Source organism: Condylura cristata, unplaced genomic scaffold (genome assembly GCF_000260355.1).
Source record: "Condylura cristata isolate star-nosed mole 26May11 unplaced genomic scaffold, ConCri1.0 scaffold00022, whole genome shotgun sequence".
Lineage (NCBI taxonomy): Eukaryota > Metazoa > Chordata > Mammalia > Eulipotyphla > Talpidae > Condylura > Condylura cristata.
Window position 1 is genome coordinate 36,046,629 of NW_004567123.1, and position 11,592 is coordinate 36,058,220.

Consider the following 11,592-nt stretch of genomic DNA (forward strand, 5'->3'; position numbering starts at 1 on the left):
GGCCCAGGCGGTACCCTGCCGGTGCGGCCGAGGCCGGTGTCCGGCCACGTGTCCAGGCAGACTAAGCCTGTGGGGTGGGAGAGTCTGAAAGCCCCTGGGTACTCAGGAAGGCTGTGGCTACTGCTAAGTGCAGGCGGCGGTGTGCGGCAAAGCCCTCCCTGCACGAGGGCTGGCGTTTTTGACAGGCCCTAAACATCTCTCCGAGGGCGCGTGAACGGGCGCTTGGGCTCGAGTGATGCCCTCGGGCTCCCTTTCCCGCCTGCACCACGCAGTCCAGGCCGGCTGCGCCCTCGTTCTGACGGTTCTCTGTGAACCGGGCTGGCTTCACTGCCCCCGCAGTCACCAGTCTCCCCACAGATCGCCCCCCAAAGCGAGTTCTCCCTTTCTCTGACAACTGGCATATTTGCATTTCACTTTTATTGCCTCTAAATTTTGATTAGGGTCATTTGGAATTCTTACTAGAGATGCTTCTGGAGCAAAATGCCCATTTTCTTAATGTTTGTGACAGCAGTTAGCGTAAACGTTTCTGCTTCGCTTCGGGCTTCTCAGATAGTCGTGTCACCTCGCCATTCACTTGGCCTCGCATGGATCGTGCACTCGACTAGCCCAAACGTTGCGTGTCGCCATGCGCCTGTGGCCCTCACTGTGCCGCTCTGCCGCTGAGACAGGTTTCCCTGAGGCTGCTAAGGAGAGCTCCGCTTTGTTGAGTTTGACGCGACGCCCCTGTGAAGGGTGCGGCAGTAACCGGGATGGCTTGCCTATTCGAGTAAAGTGCACTCCTATCTGTGATAGGCATGAAGACTCGAGAGGAAAGATCCCAGCATTTTTTTGACACATCAGTACCACTGACGGACGATGGCGACGATAATACTCTTTATGACCGGGTACGTGACGGCTGCGGCGTGGAGACCTGTGCCTTGCGCTCCGCTTCCTTCCCTTCTCCTCACAGACCTTTCACTTCTGTGCGATGCGAGTGGGTCGGCACTGCTTGACTTGTCTGTCCATCAAGCGGGGTCTGGCAGGCAGAGGAGCAGCGGGGCCCACGCTGTTCTTCCCGTCCAGAGGTGACGGCGACCTGCCCTCTGCCCCAAGCCTGGGCAGTCTGCCCTCGCCCGGGGACGCGGAGCAGCGGGGGCTGGCCAGCTCGCGGCTCTGCTCCCAGCCAGTTTGCTGCGGCAGCCTGGGTCTGCACGCGCCCGCTCTGGCCGGCAGCGCTTTAGATCCTGCTTGCGTGGGGATGAGAGTCTCTCCGGTGAGGGAAGAGGAAATGCCTGCCTCTGCGCTTTATAGACATTGTTGCAGAATTCATTTTCTTTGAATTACACTGAAAGGGACACACCATAGCTTTCTTGAAAGGAAGGAAGCACCCCTGGCATACACGCTCTGTGTTTTTATTTTGCTAGGGCTTCACAGACGACCAGCTGGTCCTGCTGGAGCAGAACACGCTGCTGGTGGAAGAGCGGGAGCGCGAAATTCGTCAGATCGTGCAGTCCATTTCCGACCTGAATGAAATATTCAGGGACTTGGGAGCAGTGATCGTGGAGCAGGTACGTGAGCCGTCGCCTTCATCACCGCGGCCCCTGCTGACCCCCAGACGCCCCCGACCCCGCGCCCAGGAAAGCGCCCTGAGCCTGTCTTCTTCGGGCGTGGGTGCGTGCGCCTGTTTGCGCAGGTCACGTGCGTCTGCCTTGCCAGCCCCTAACGTATCCGAGTCTCCATTTTTTTTTTTGGATGGGGAGAGAAAAAGAAAGGGCAGCGCTGGTTCTCGTGTGAGCTGCGCACACCCCGCCCGCGCGGGCCTGTGCGCGCCTCCCGCAGCACAGAGGTCTCGCTCTGGTCTCGCAGCCGTGTGTGCTGCGGCTCGCGAGTGGAATTGCGCTGTTGCTCAGGTTCCAACCTGACGGGGCACTTCACTGTCTGGCCGGGAGGGGTCTGGGCCCGGCCCCTGCGGTGCAGTCATGGCTCCCTGGGCGCCCGGAACCGCTGCTGCTGCCTGCTGAGACGGCGCCTTTCCGCCGGGGCTCTGCCGTCCCGTACAGCCCGGCGTCCCCCTCTCTGTCTGAGCCCAGAAATTAAATAATTACAAACAAAATTTTCTTGAGGCAGACATTTAATTTGAGATGGAGGGTTGGCGCTCGCCCTCTGGGATGCCGGGACTCCTGCCTTGACCTACGGACTCGGTGGCCTGCATCCGGGCTCACCACAGCCAGGCCTAGGGCGGCCGGCGTCTCTGCCGACTCGAGTCCCGTAGCTGCACCCGGACACACGAGCTGGCCATCTGCGGCCATTTCCACCGACCCATATCTGTTAAAGCCCCCGTAAGCCCGAGGTGGCATGTCTGCAGTTTGCGAACCCAAACAAGTCTCCGTCCGGTAGTGTTTCTTTCTCATGAGCCAGACAGCTGCAGCAAGCAGCCCTCTGCCACTGCGTGCTCGCACTGCTGACGCAGCTTCCAGAGCGTTCCGTGTGCCGTCGCAGCTCAGTAGGGAGACAGGTGACCCTGCGGGTAACGAGGGCCGCCGTTGGCGTATCTCCTTTGGGGGGCTCGGTTCCCCTGTGCTGTTGCTCTCCTGTAACTGCCCCTCCCCCGCAGGGCACAGTCCTTGACAGAATCGACTACAATGTTGAGCAGTCCTGCATCAAAACTGAAGATGGCCTGAAGCAGCTTCACAAGGTAATGCCTGCCGGCCGAGCATCTGGGGCTGTCACCCAACACCAAGGCCCCTGAGAGGGTCCGTCCTGCCTGCTTCCCGCTGGAGTGTGAGCCTGGGCTGTTGCCGGTCCCTCCCTGGAAGGGTTCCAGGGGCACCCCTGCCATTGAGGTCGCTGACTTGACGGCTGCCCCCTGTGACAGTAAGGCCTGAGGGCCGAGGACCCCTGAAAAGATCTCATCCCGCCCGAGCCTCCTTGCTTTAGAAAATCAGTTGAACGGCGTTTGCTGAAATGCTTGTTGAACTGTGTCTGTCTATCGCTGCCGGCTCGGGCTTTTCTCGTTGTGACACGTGTCTGATGAATTGCTGGTGAAGGATCATTCTGAAGAGGATGGAAATCTTATTTTCCCTCTTAATTACCACAGTCCGTCCACTCGCTACCTTGAGAAGAGCGGAGTGTGTTGAAGTGAGAATATTAGCTCTTATTCTGTGCTAATAAGGTGGCTGTTTCAGTACTGTTTTTCTCGGTATTTGCTAAAAATTAAAGGAGAGCATCTGAGAAATCTTGTAATCAGCGATGAGAAGGATACATACACTCTGAAGTGTAACTGGGTGTGAATTTTCTTTCAAAGGAACATAATCCTTGGCAGTCGAGGTCAGTTGTGTCCGCCCCTTCTGTTCTGAGACCCGGGGCGTTTCTAGCCGTGGAGCGAGCGTTAACTTGGTCTCCGAGGGCGCCGCGCATTGCTCTGGACAGTGTCCCCGAACCCAGGGGTGCCAGGGCACCCAGGTGCCTCGGACGCAGGTCTGGGAGCCCTTGGCTCTCTGCTGGCTGCGGGCGGGGTGGGCTGGGCTGCGCCTCGGCGCTGGTGAGGGCAGCCTGCCCTGTCCGGCAGAGGGCCGGCGGCACCCACGCCTGGGTTCCAGCCCTGTGTAGCGGGAGCAACACCCGTGTGAGTTCCTCACTCCGTGGTGACTTGATGTGGGGCCGAGTTCGTTTCTTTTTTTTTTTTTTTTTTTTAAAGATTTATTTATTTATTCATACAGAACCGGGGTACAGGCCAGAGATGCGGAGGGTGAGAGGATTCACCAGAGACAGAGTGGGGAGCAGAACAGGCAGATCGACGAAGTACACTGCTGAGGGGAGCAGCGGGCAGGTCAGGAGAGGTCTGCCACGCCATGTGGTCACCTCCGGGGCAGGCGGGAATCGAACTCATGAGGAAGCTGCTTTAGATTCTCAGTGCTGTGCCTTAACCCACTGCGCCACCAGGGAGGGCCCGTTTCTTTTTTTTTAAGATGTATTTATTTGTGCACACAGAACTGGGGTCCAGGCCAGAGGTGTGGGGGGGTGACAGGATTCCCCAGAGACAGAGCGGGGAGCAGAACAGACAGATCTACTGGAATACACTGCTGAGGGGAGCAGCGGGCGGGTGCTGGAGTGTCTACGCCCTGGGGCCCCCCCCGGGGCGGGCGGGCGGGGATCGGACTCGTGCTGCAGGGGCCTCAGCTTCTCAGTGCTGCGCTTCAGTCGCCGCGCCCCCAGGGAGGGCCTCGATTCGTTTCTTAAAAACTAGGGGCGCATTTTGCAACAGGGCGCAGAGAAAGGGGCCGCTCCACTGGGGTGCGCATCCGCGTGCGTCGTGGGGCTGAACATTTTGTTTACATTCTGCTTTTATGAATCATCTCGAGAGGTTTCGGAGTCTGTTGTTTAGCCCTGGTTACTGGCTAGGTGACCCAGGTGACGGCCCTGTGTCCCCTCAAGTCCCCAGCGGGGGCGCGGGGCGGCGGCGCTGAGGGGAGCCAGCCCTCGGTCCAGGAGTGGCCCCCGGTAGGTGTGAGCTGGGCTTGCGGACAGTGTCGGCCTGAAGGCCGCGGGGGCTCCCGTCCTGGCCTTGGGGGCCGGGGGCCGCGAGGTGCCGGCCTTCCTGGGCGCGTGTGGTCTGCGGGCTGCGGCTGTTTCCGAGCCAGGACGGGTGCCGGGAAGTGGAGGCCTCCCGGAGGGCGGGTGCCAGCCAGGCCTGGGGCGGCGGCGCTGGGGGCCCGAGACCCCAGGGCGGGCTGCGGCGGGAGGGGCCGGCGCGGGCAGTGACGCCTTTTCCCTCCTCTTTCCCAGGCAGAGCAGTACCAGAAGAAGAACCGGAAGATGCTCGTGATCTTAATACTGTTTGTCCTCATCGTCGTCCTCGTCGTCATCCTCGTCGGCGTGAAGCACCGCTAGCGCGGGCGCAGGCCGGGGGGAGCGCCGAGGACCTGCCGGCCGCCCCGAGCTCCGGGCGGGCTGCGCGGGCGAGGACGTGGCTTCTCGGGCGAGGAGGCCGTCGATGCCGGCTGCCGAGGTGTGTGCTCGTGTCGGAGGGGCATCTTGACGTGACTTGGAAATTTTTAAAGACCATCTGGTGTACAAGAGACCTGGTACCAAAAATGTATGCTCAGAGGCAAAGCTGCCTCTCCAGCTTTCTCTCCGTGTTTTCCAGTGAAAACAGAGAAGTCCTCGAAGAATTTATAATCCGTTCCCCATTAACTTAATTTAGCTTTTCCATCACTGTTAATGATCAGAGTAACAAAGTGTGAAGAATAAGGAGCCGTCATTGATGTTAATTAACACTTAGATGGGCCAGTGGAAACGGCTCCGTGAGCTTCAGTACTTCGGAGTGGAGTTTCCGCCTCTGTGATTTGTGCACTTTCTCCTGTCAGCCAAAGGGGCTCCCAAGCAAAGCCACCCAAACTGAAAAGTTGGTGGTGGGAGCTACCGTCACTCATGAAAGGGAGCCCGGCAGCGACCCGCCGCGCGGCCCCTGCTCGGCATTACTAACACACTGACCGTCGAGCGGCCTGCCCCAGCCAGACCCATTTAATGAGCTGTGAATGTACACAGAGGCCATTCTGAATGGGTCGCCCCATTCAGGGTTAGTGAATCCTGAATTATTAACCAAACATCACTCCATTAAGAGGAAAATATTCCACCGGTGGTTGGATTTATTGGCTCTTTCATTGCCACTTAACGTGCCCAGAAAGCAGGCATGTCCGGCCGCGGCTGGCACCCTGACCGGAAACCCCGCGTCTCTGTGAACCGGGTCCTGCAGTGGGGCGCTGAGGTCACGCTGAGGGTCAGCGTGCTGCCCGAGGGCGCCCGGGCTGGCGGCTCGTGGGGTGATGGCGGTGACCTGGAAAACTCACTCACGTGTACCTGGCCTCGAGACATCAGTGTAGTTCTGATGATTGCTGCAGTTTTCGATGGCTTTGTCCCTAGTTTTCACCACCCTTAAGAAGTTTAAAAGGAGCGTGACCTCATTAAATATGCTGCATTTTACTTGGGTCAATCACATAAGACCTCTCCAGAACTGACTTTTAGGTGGTTTCCGAGAATTTACACTCCAGGCCAGAGGTTGGGACTTCCAGCCCAACCGGGGCCGCCTTCCCTCCCCTGGGGCCAGGCCAGGGCCTGCAGTGCCCCAGTGCGGGATTCCAGGTAGCTGGGGCGCCCCAGCGAACACGAGGGACACGCGGGAGTGAGCGCCAGTGGCCGCCCTGGCTGGGGGCTCGCGTGGGCTGGGGGGCCTGGGGCGTCCTTGCGTCCCAGCGGGTTTGGCCTCGTTGTGGGGTCCAAAGTGGGGCTCCTGCCTGTGGGGGCCGCCCTCCCTGGCGGCCCGTGCGCTGGTCATGCTGGGTCCTTGTCCGGGCCTCTCACGCCTGGGGTCTCCCGCGGTGCTGAGGAGAGAGGCCCGTTGAGAAAGGGTCACAGCTTGTTCACATTTAGTTTCAGGGAGGAGGGGCTGGGGTTGGTTTAGGGTGAAATAAAGGGTCCAATTAGGAGGGTTTCAAGGGTCCCGTGGGATGGGGGGGCCCGTTCTGTGCAGCCCTCTGCTGCCGGGTCTGTGCCCCAAATTGCAGGGTTTCTCTGAGTGCTATTTTTCTCGAGCCTTCCTTTGGGGAGAGGCAGCCGCCCGGGGCGGTCGGAGAGAGCCGGCCGGTCACGTCCAGTGGCTCGGAGTGGCTCCCTGGACCTGCCAGCTGCCGTGCAGGGCTCCTCCTGGGGCCTGGGTGTCCTGGGTGGCTCTGACGATGGGGCGGGGGAGAAAGGTGAATGTTTCCTGTCAGACCCCCGAGGCTCCTGATCTTTCTGGAGATTGTAGCTGCAATCTGCTGTCTCTGGCTTTATTGATGTAGGGTGGGGTGGGGGTGCTGGCTTCGCTGGCTGAGGCAGCGAGTGTCTCTAATTTAACGGGTTTACTCTTTCCCCGCTAATTGGGAGAATTATTTATTTGTTTTGACACAAGTGCTTTCAGTGTTTTCCTCGCTAATGGCTTCTAAAAGGGAATAAAACCCTCCCAACCTCCTTGGTCAGATAAGACTTTCTCTGGTGTGCCTGAATAAAGCAATCAGTGAAGCGCTTCTGCCCGCGGTGACGTTCCGTCCTCTTTTATGACTAATTGACTGTTGCTGGAAACTTTTTGTACAATAAAGCGGCCGTGCCCATGTGAAGGCCACCCTGCGGTCTGCGTGCTCATTCCCACGGCGTGCCTGCGGGCCGGCCGCTCTGCCGCCCGGGCGAGGACAGCGGGCGTGGCCTGGGCCTGCCCCGGGTGTCCAGAGGCCACCTGTCTGTCTGAGGGGCCGTCTGTGCTCCAGCAGATACCCCTGGGGGCAAACAGCGCTGCGGACGTGGTGTGCGGACGTGCCGAGGCGCACCCGAGGGCCTTCTGCTTAAGTGTGGTGTGTGGGCCTTGTCTGATGTGAGGCTCCAGGGGGTGTAAATGTCTGGATGGACGTGGCTAACCTGTCACCCCAAAATGCCAGTCGAGCCCCAAGCCATTTTCCCCCGAATGTGTCGGAGTCCAGCTCGCCTTCAAAGGCGGTGGTTTTGTAAGAACATGTGAAGCCAGGCCCCCAGCCTGTGGCCCCCAGTCTGTGGCCCCCAGTCAGTGTCTGGGCCTTAGCACACAAGGGATGTGGCAGAGTCGGGCGCAGAAACAGCACCATTACCTGGTCACTAGAGGCTGAAGGAAACAGGCACGTGTCCAGTTACCCCAGGAGCTTCCTAGACTGTGCCCAGCGCCTGCAAGAACTGCGTGGGCCTCGACTCCAGCGCTGAAGTCTGGCCAGACGGCCGTTTAAAATGAGCCCATCCAGCCACGGTCATTCAAATTGGGGGAGTTAAATAGCCCACCGGGTCTGACACTCTGTTTGTCAGCTGTGACCCTAGAATCACTCTTAGCTAATCATCCACAGCCGCGGCGGTCACTGCTTCCCTCATTTTATAGACGTGGTGGAGGCGAAAGGGCCCGCTTTCCTCCGTGGAGTTGCTGAGGGCATCGAGGGTCCCTTCGCTCCGTGTTCTCTCGTGGGCCGCGCGCCGCCCCCCGGCCCACACAGAGGCGCCGGAGCAGAGAGCCCAGCCCGGGCCTATTTCTGCTTATGCCGTGTTAATTGTTCGTTTCTTCCCATCAAATTAAATGACCTTCTTCAAGGAAGACTTAATGGTCAGATGTGATTTGGTAACAGCTTCCTCAAGGGTTTTTTCCTTATTACGAAGATGAGTCCAGACCGAGGCCAAGAGAGATCTGCAGACGGGTTCGTCATTACCCCGAGTTCAGCGTCTCGGTAATTGGTGTGAAGAGACCGCTGCTGGTGACTCAGCCCACGCAGAACAGCAGGTGGCGGCGCTGGCGCTCGGGCGCGGGCGCGTGTGTGCCCGCGGCCGCTGGCAGAAGCTCGGGCGCGCCCGCCGCTCACCGGCCCGGGCCGTGTCATCTGACCGTCGTGAATAATAAAAAATGGCTTTGAGCAAAGCTGCTTTTACAATTGCCCGAGAATGTAGCACTTCATCCCCACGCTCTGCCAGGGCTAGAAATTGATCTTTTTAATCCAGTTAAGCCTCAAGGTGGGTCATCGTTTCAGAGGGCGGCCGAGTTGAGCACCGACAGCGCCCGGCGTCCTGCTGACAGCTAAATCCCCGCACCCCGAGAGCTGGGTGCAGACTCGGGCTGCACGCGCCCCCCCGCCCCTCCGGCCCCCCTTCTCCGGGGAGGGCAGGTGCAGGTGCAGGCGGCCTCTCACTTCAAGGGGAGGGGGCTGTGTGCAGGGCGGCCCCTCCCCAGGGCCGGCTTCGGGCGCCTCGCAGCCCTGGGGTCTGCTGAGGTGTGAGTGCAGGGGCGGGAGAGCGCCTTGGTGTTGGGTAGGCGTCACGGGAAGGCGTAGCGCTCCGAGTCCCGTTTCCATTCTGCCCCATGGGCCTGTGGGGTGGCCCCGTGGCAGGCCGGGCCCCCGAGTGCACTCCCCAGCCGCCGGGCCCACCGGGAAAGGTGAATTTCCTGCTCGCCCTTAAAAAACACCGAGTTTCTCCCCGCCGCCCCTCAGCAGTGTCCCGGCCACTCTGCCTCCGGGCATCCTGTCAGCTGCCCTGTGCCTCTGGCCTGCACCCCAGTTCTGGATGCATGAAAAACAGACCTTTGAGAAGCACCAAACCAGTTTCTGGTTTCTCCTTCCCTCACCCTTTCCTCAGAGCGCCAGTGAGCAGTCTCGGCGCGCACGGGCGTCCTCGCTGCCGGGGACGGGCGCACTTGGCCCAGCGGCCGCCTGCTGTCCCGGAGGCTGCTCTGCGAAACCGGGACTCGGCCGGGGCTGCAGCCGTTTGCTCTGGAGAGACCTGCTGCTCCAGAGGGGCCCGCGGAAGGGGTTATTCCAAAGACAAGGTTTCTTCATCAAAATCAATGTCTTGTTAAATCCATTAACCTCTGCGCGTAAGAGCCGGCACACGGGCCAGAGGAGCGGGGGTGAGAGGACTCCCCGAGGCAGAGTGGGGAGCAGGGCAGACCCACCGCTGAGGGGAGCAGCGCGGAGACGGGGGTCCCTGGCCGGCGGAGCTCGGTGGCTGCCCGCAGCTCACGGCGCTGAGGCCGAATCCCGCGCCCCTGGGCGGCCCCGTCAAAGTAAACACTGGCCCCTGGGTTTGCTTCCCCACCTCCGGCCGAACGGGGGGGGGGGGGGGGAGGGGCGTCCTCTGCGGCCAGCTCGGCCTGGCCTGTCAATTATCCCCTCCTCCCTGCAGCCGCCCCTCGCCAGGCCCGGGGCCTCCACACCCTCGCAAGCTCCTGCAAGCCCAGAAACAGTTTTTCTGGAGCTCAGAAGCAGGTGGCAGTTCAGTGCTGAGAAGTGAGGACACTGCCCTTCCGGAGCATGAGGGCGACTGCTCCAGCGGCCGAGGCCCGAGGAGCCTCTGCTCCGCCCTCCTGTCCGAGAAGGCCGGCGCTCTGCGGTCTCCCAACCGCGGAAGGCAAAGTGAGCGCCTGGGCGGCACTGCGACGTGTGTCCTCCAGCCGAGCGCAAGGGTCCGCCCGGCACTGGCGTGAGACCCACACGCGTGATGTGGGGTTTCCCCGCTTAGCCACAGGGAGGGCAAATCGAGGTCTGAGAAAGACGGTCACGCGGGAGGGCCAGCGGGGCCGAGGCCGGCCGTGGACCCCCTGCGTGCGGCTCCCACGTTCACGCCCGAGCGGTTCAGCGCTCTCGAGAGGACTGAAGGCACAGCCAGGGCCCCTCCACCGCCAGCGGGAGCGCAGGGGCCGTCGCGGGGTGGCGCGCAGGCCGGCGGGCGTCGGGCGGTCAGCGGCTGCCTCGCGCGGACCGACGCCCCGAGGAGGAAGTCTTGGGCTTCGTCTCCTGGAGTGTGGAGAGTGGAGGGGACCTGGCGAGTGCCAGTGCCGGAGCCGCCATGGCGCCCAGTCCCCAGGCCTGCGTGTGTCCTCCGAGAGGGCGGGGCAGGGCGCTCGGCTGGTGCCAAAGGACGCAGGTTCCTGGGGGAAGCAGCTGACTGCCGCGGGAGGGGACGCTGTGGGCCTGGCGTCACCTGTTGCGGGAGGGCGAAAGTTCTTGAAGCTGATGGGGTGGGAAAGCCAGGGGCCAGCCTGAGTCCTTGAAGCGTCCCCACATGCCCATCGCGGCCTTTTCCTTTTAAACCCAGACCAACCAGGGCCGGCGTCCGGTCAGCCGCCAGGCTCCCGTGGCTACGTGGGGACCCTGGGGCCGTGAGGCCCAGGGGGTGGGGGAGGCACGGGGCATGCTCCCTTGTATCTTGGTGCACGGCCTGCTGGAGGTGTCTGCCCTGGGGTGCAGAGCCAGGAGAGCCCCCCGGCCAGTGCGGCCTGGGGGGCCGTCGCTCTGGTCCACATGTCCACGGCGAACTGACATGAGGCTGTGCTCTACACGGGGGCGCTGCACCTGCACCCGGGGAGACGCGGCAACCCCGCTCTGCCTCGGACCCAGCCCTGGACACGCGGGGGGCGCCCTGTGCTGTGGCCAGACGCGGTCACCTGTGTCTAACCGTGAGGAACGGCAGGCCCGGGCGGCGGCCGGGTGAGGCCGGGCAGGCCTGTTCCGCATCAAGGGAGCCCGGAGGCTGACCGGACGCCGGCCCTGGTTGGTCTGGGTTTAAAAGGAAAAGGCCGCGATGGGCATGTGGGGACGCTTCAAGGACTCAGATCCCGGACACTGGCTTGGCATGAGGTCCCCACACAGTGGGGGCTCTGTTGGGACAAGTTTCTCTGGTCCCCAGAGAAGCGCCGGGTGCGCGAGGGTGAGGGCCGCGGCCACCGGCGGGCCGGACAGGTGGGCGGGGTGCACGCGGGTCCACCTGCAGTCGAGGACGTGGCTCGTGGGCTGCGGTTTCCACTTCCACGAGTCAGAGGATTTTCCAGAGGCTTCTGCAGAAATGGGTGTGATGACGCCCCTTTGGTCATCCACAGAGGCATTTCCTGTGGGTGGGCAGCGCGCCGGGACGGTGTTTCCAGCATGCCACCTGACGCCTGAGGTCCAGCGGGGCAGCAAAGGGGACGTCACGCGTGGACCTTGGGGGAGGGGCCACTGCGGGGGGAGGAGCGGGGCTCGGGGCACCCACACGTCCTCCCTTCGCTCCCCGGTCTCACCGAGGCACGACCACCGAAAG

The 11,592-nt window shown here is 61.8% G+C and overlaps 2 protein-coding genes across 2 annotated transcripts in view; both read left to right on the forward strand.

Annotated features, from left to right (window-relative positions):
- Positions 1 to 7,138, forward strand: part of STX16 (syntaxin 16) — a 17,370-nt gene extending 10,232 nt beyond the window's left edge. The window contains exons 5-8 of the mRNA XM_012728142.1: positions 793 to 884; positions 1,404 to 1,547; positions 2,594 to 2,674; positions 4,765 to 7,138. Coding sequence (XP_012583596.1) covers positions 793 to 884; positions 1,404 to 1,547; positions 2,594 to 2,674; positions 4,765 to 4,869 — 422 coding nt within the window. The 3' untranslated portion in view covers positions 4,870 to 7,138. The remainder of the gene's footprint in view (positions 1 to 792; positions 885 to 1,403; positions 1,548 to 2,593; positions 2,675 to 4,764) is intronic.
- The window catches only part of NPEPL1 (aminopeptidase-like 1), a 24,099-nt gene continuing 18,178 nt past the window's right edge, over positions 5,672 to 11,592 (forward strand). Inside the window, exons 1-3 of the mRNA XM_012728143.1 lie at positions 5,672 to 5,796; positions 9,700 to 9,929; positions 11,203 to 11,255. Coding sequence (XP_012583597.1) covers positions 5,672 to 5,796; positions 9,700 to 9,929; positions 11,203 to 11,255 — 408 coding nt within the window. The remainder of the gene's footprint in view (positions 5,797 to 9,699; positions 9,930 to 11,202; positions 11,256 to 11,592) is intronic.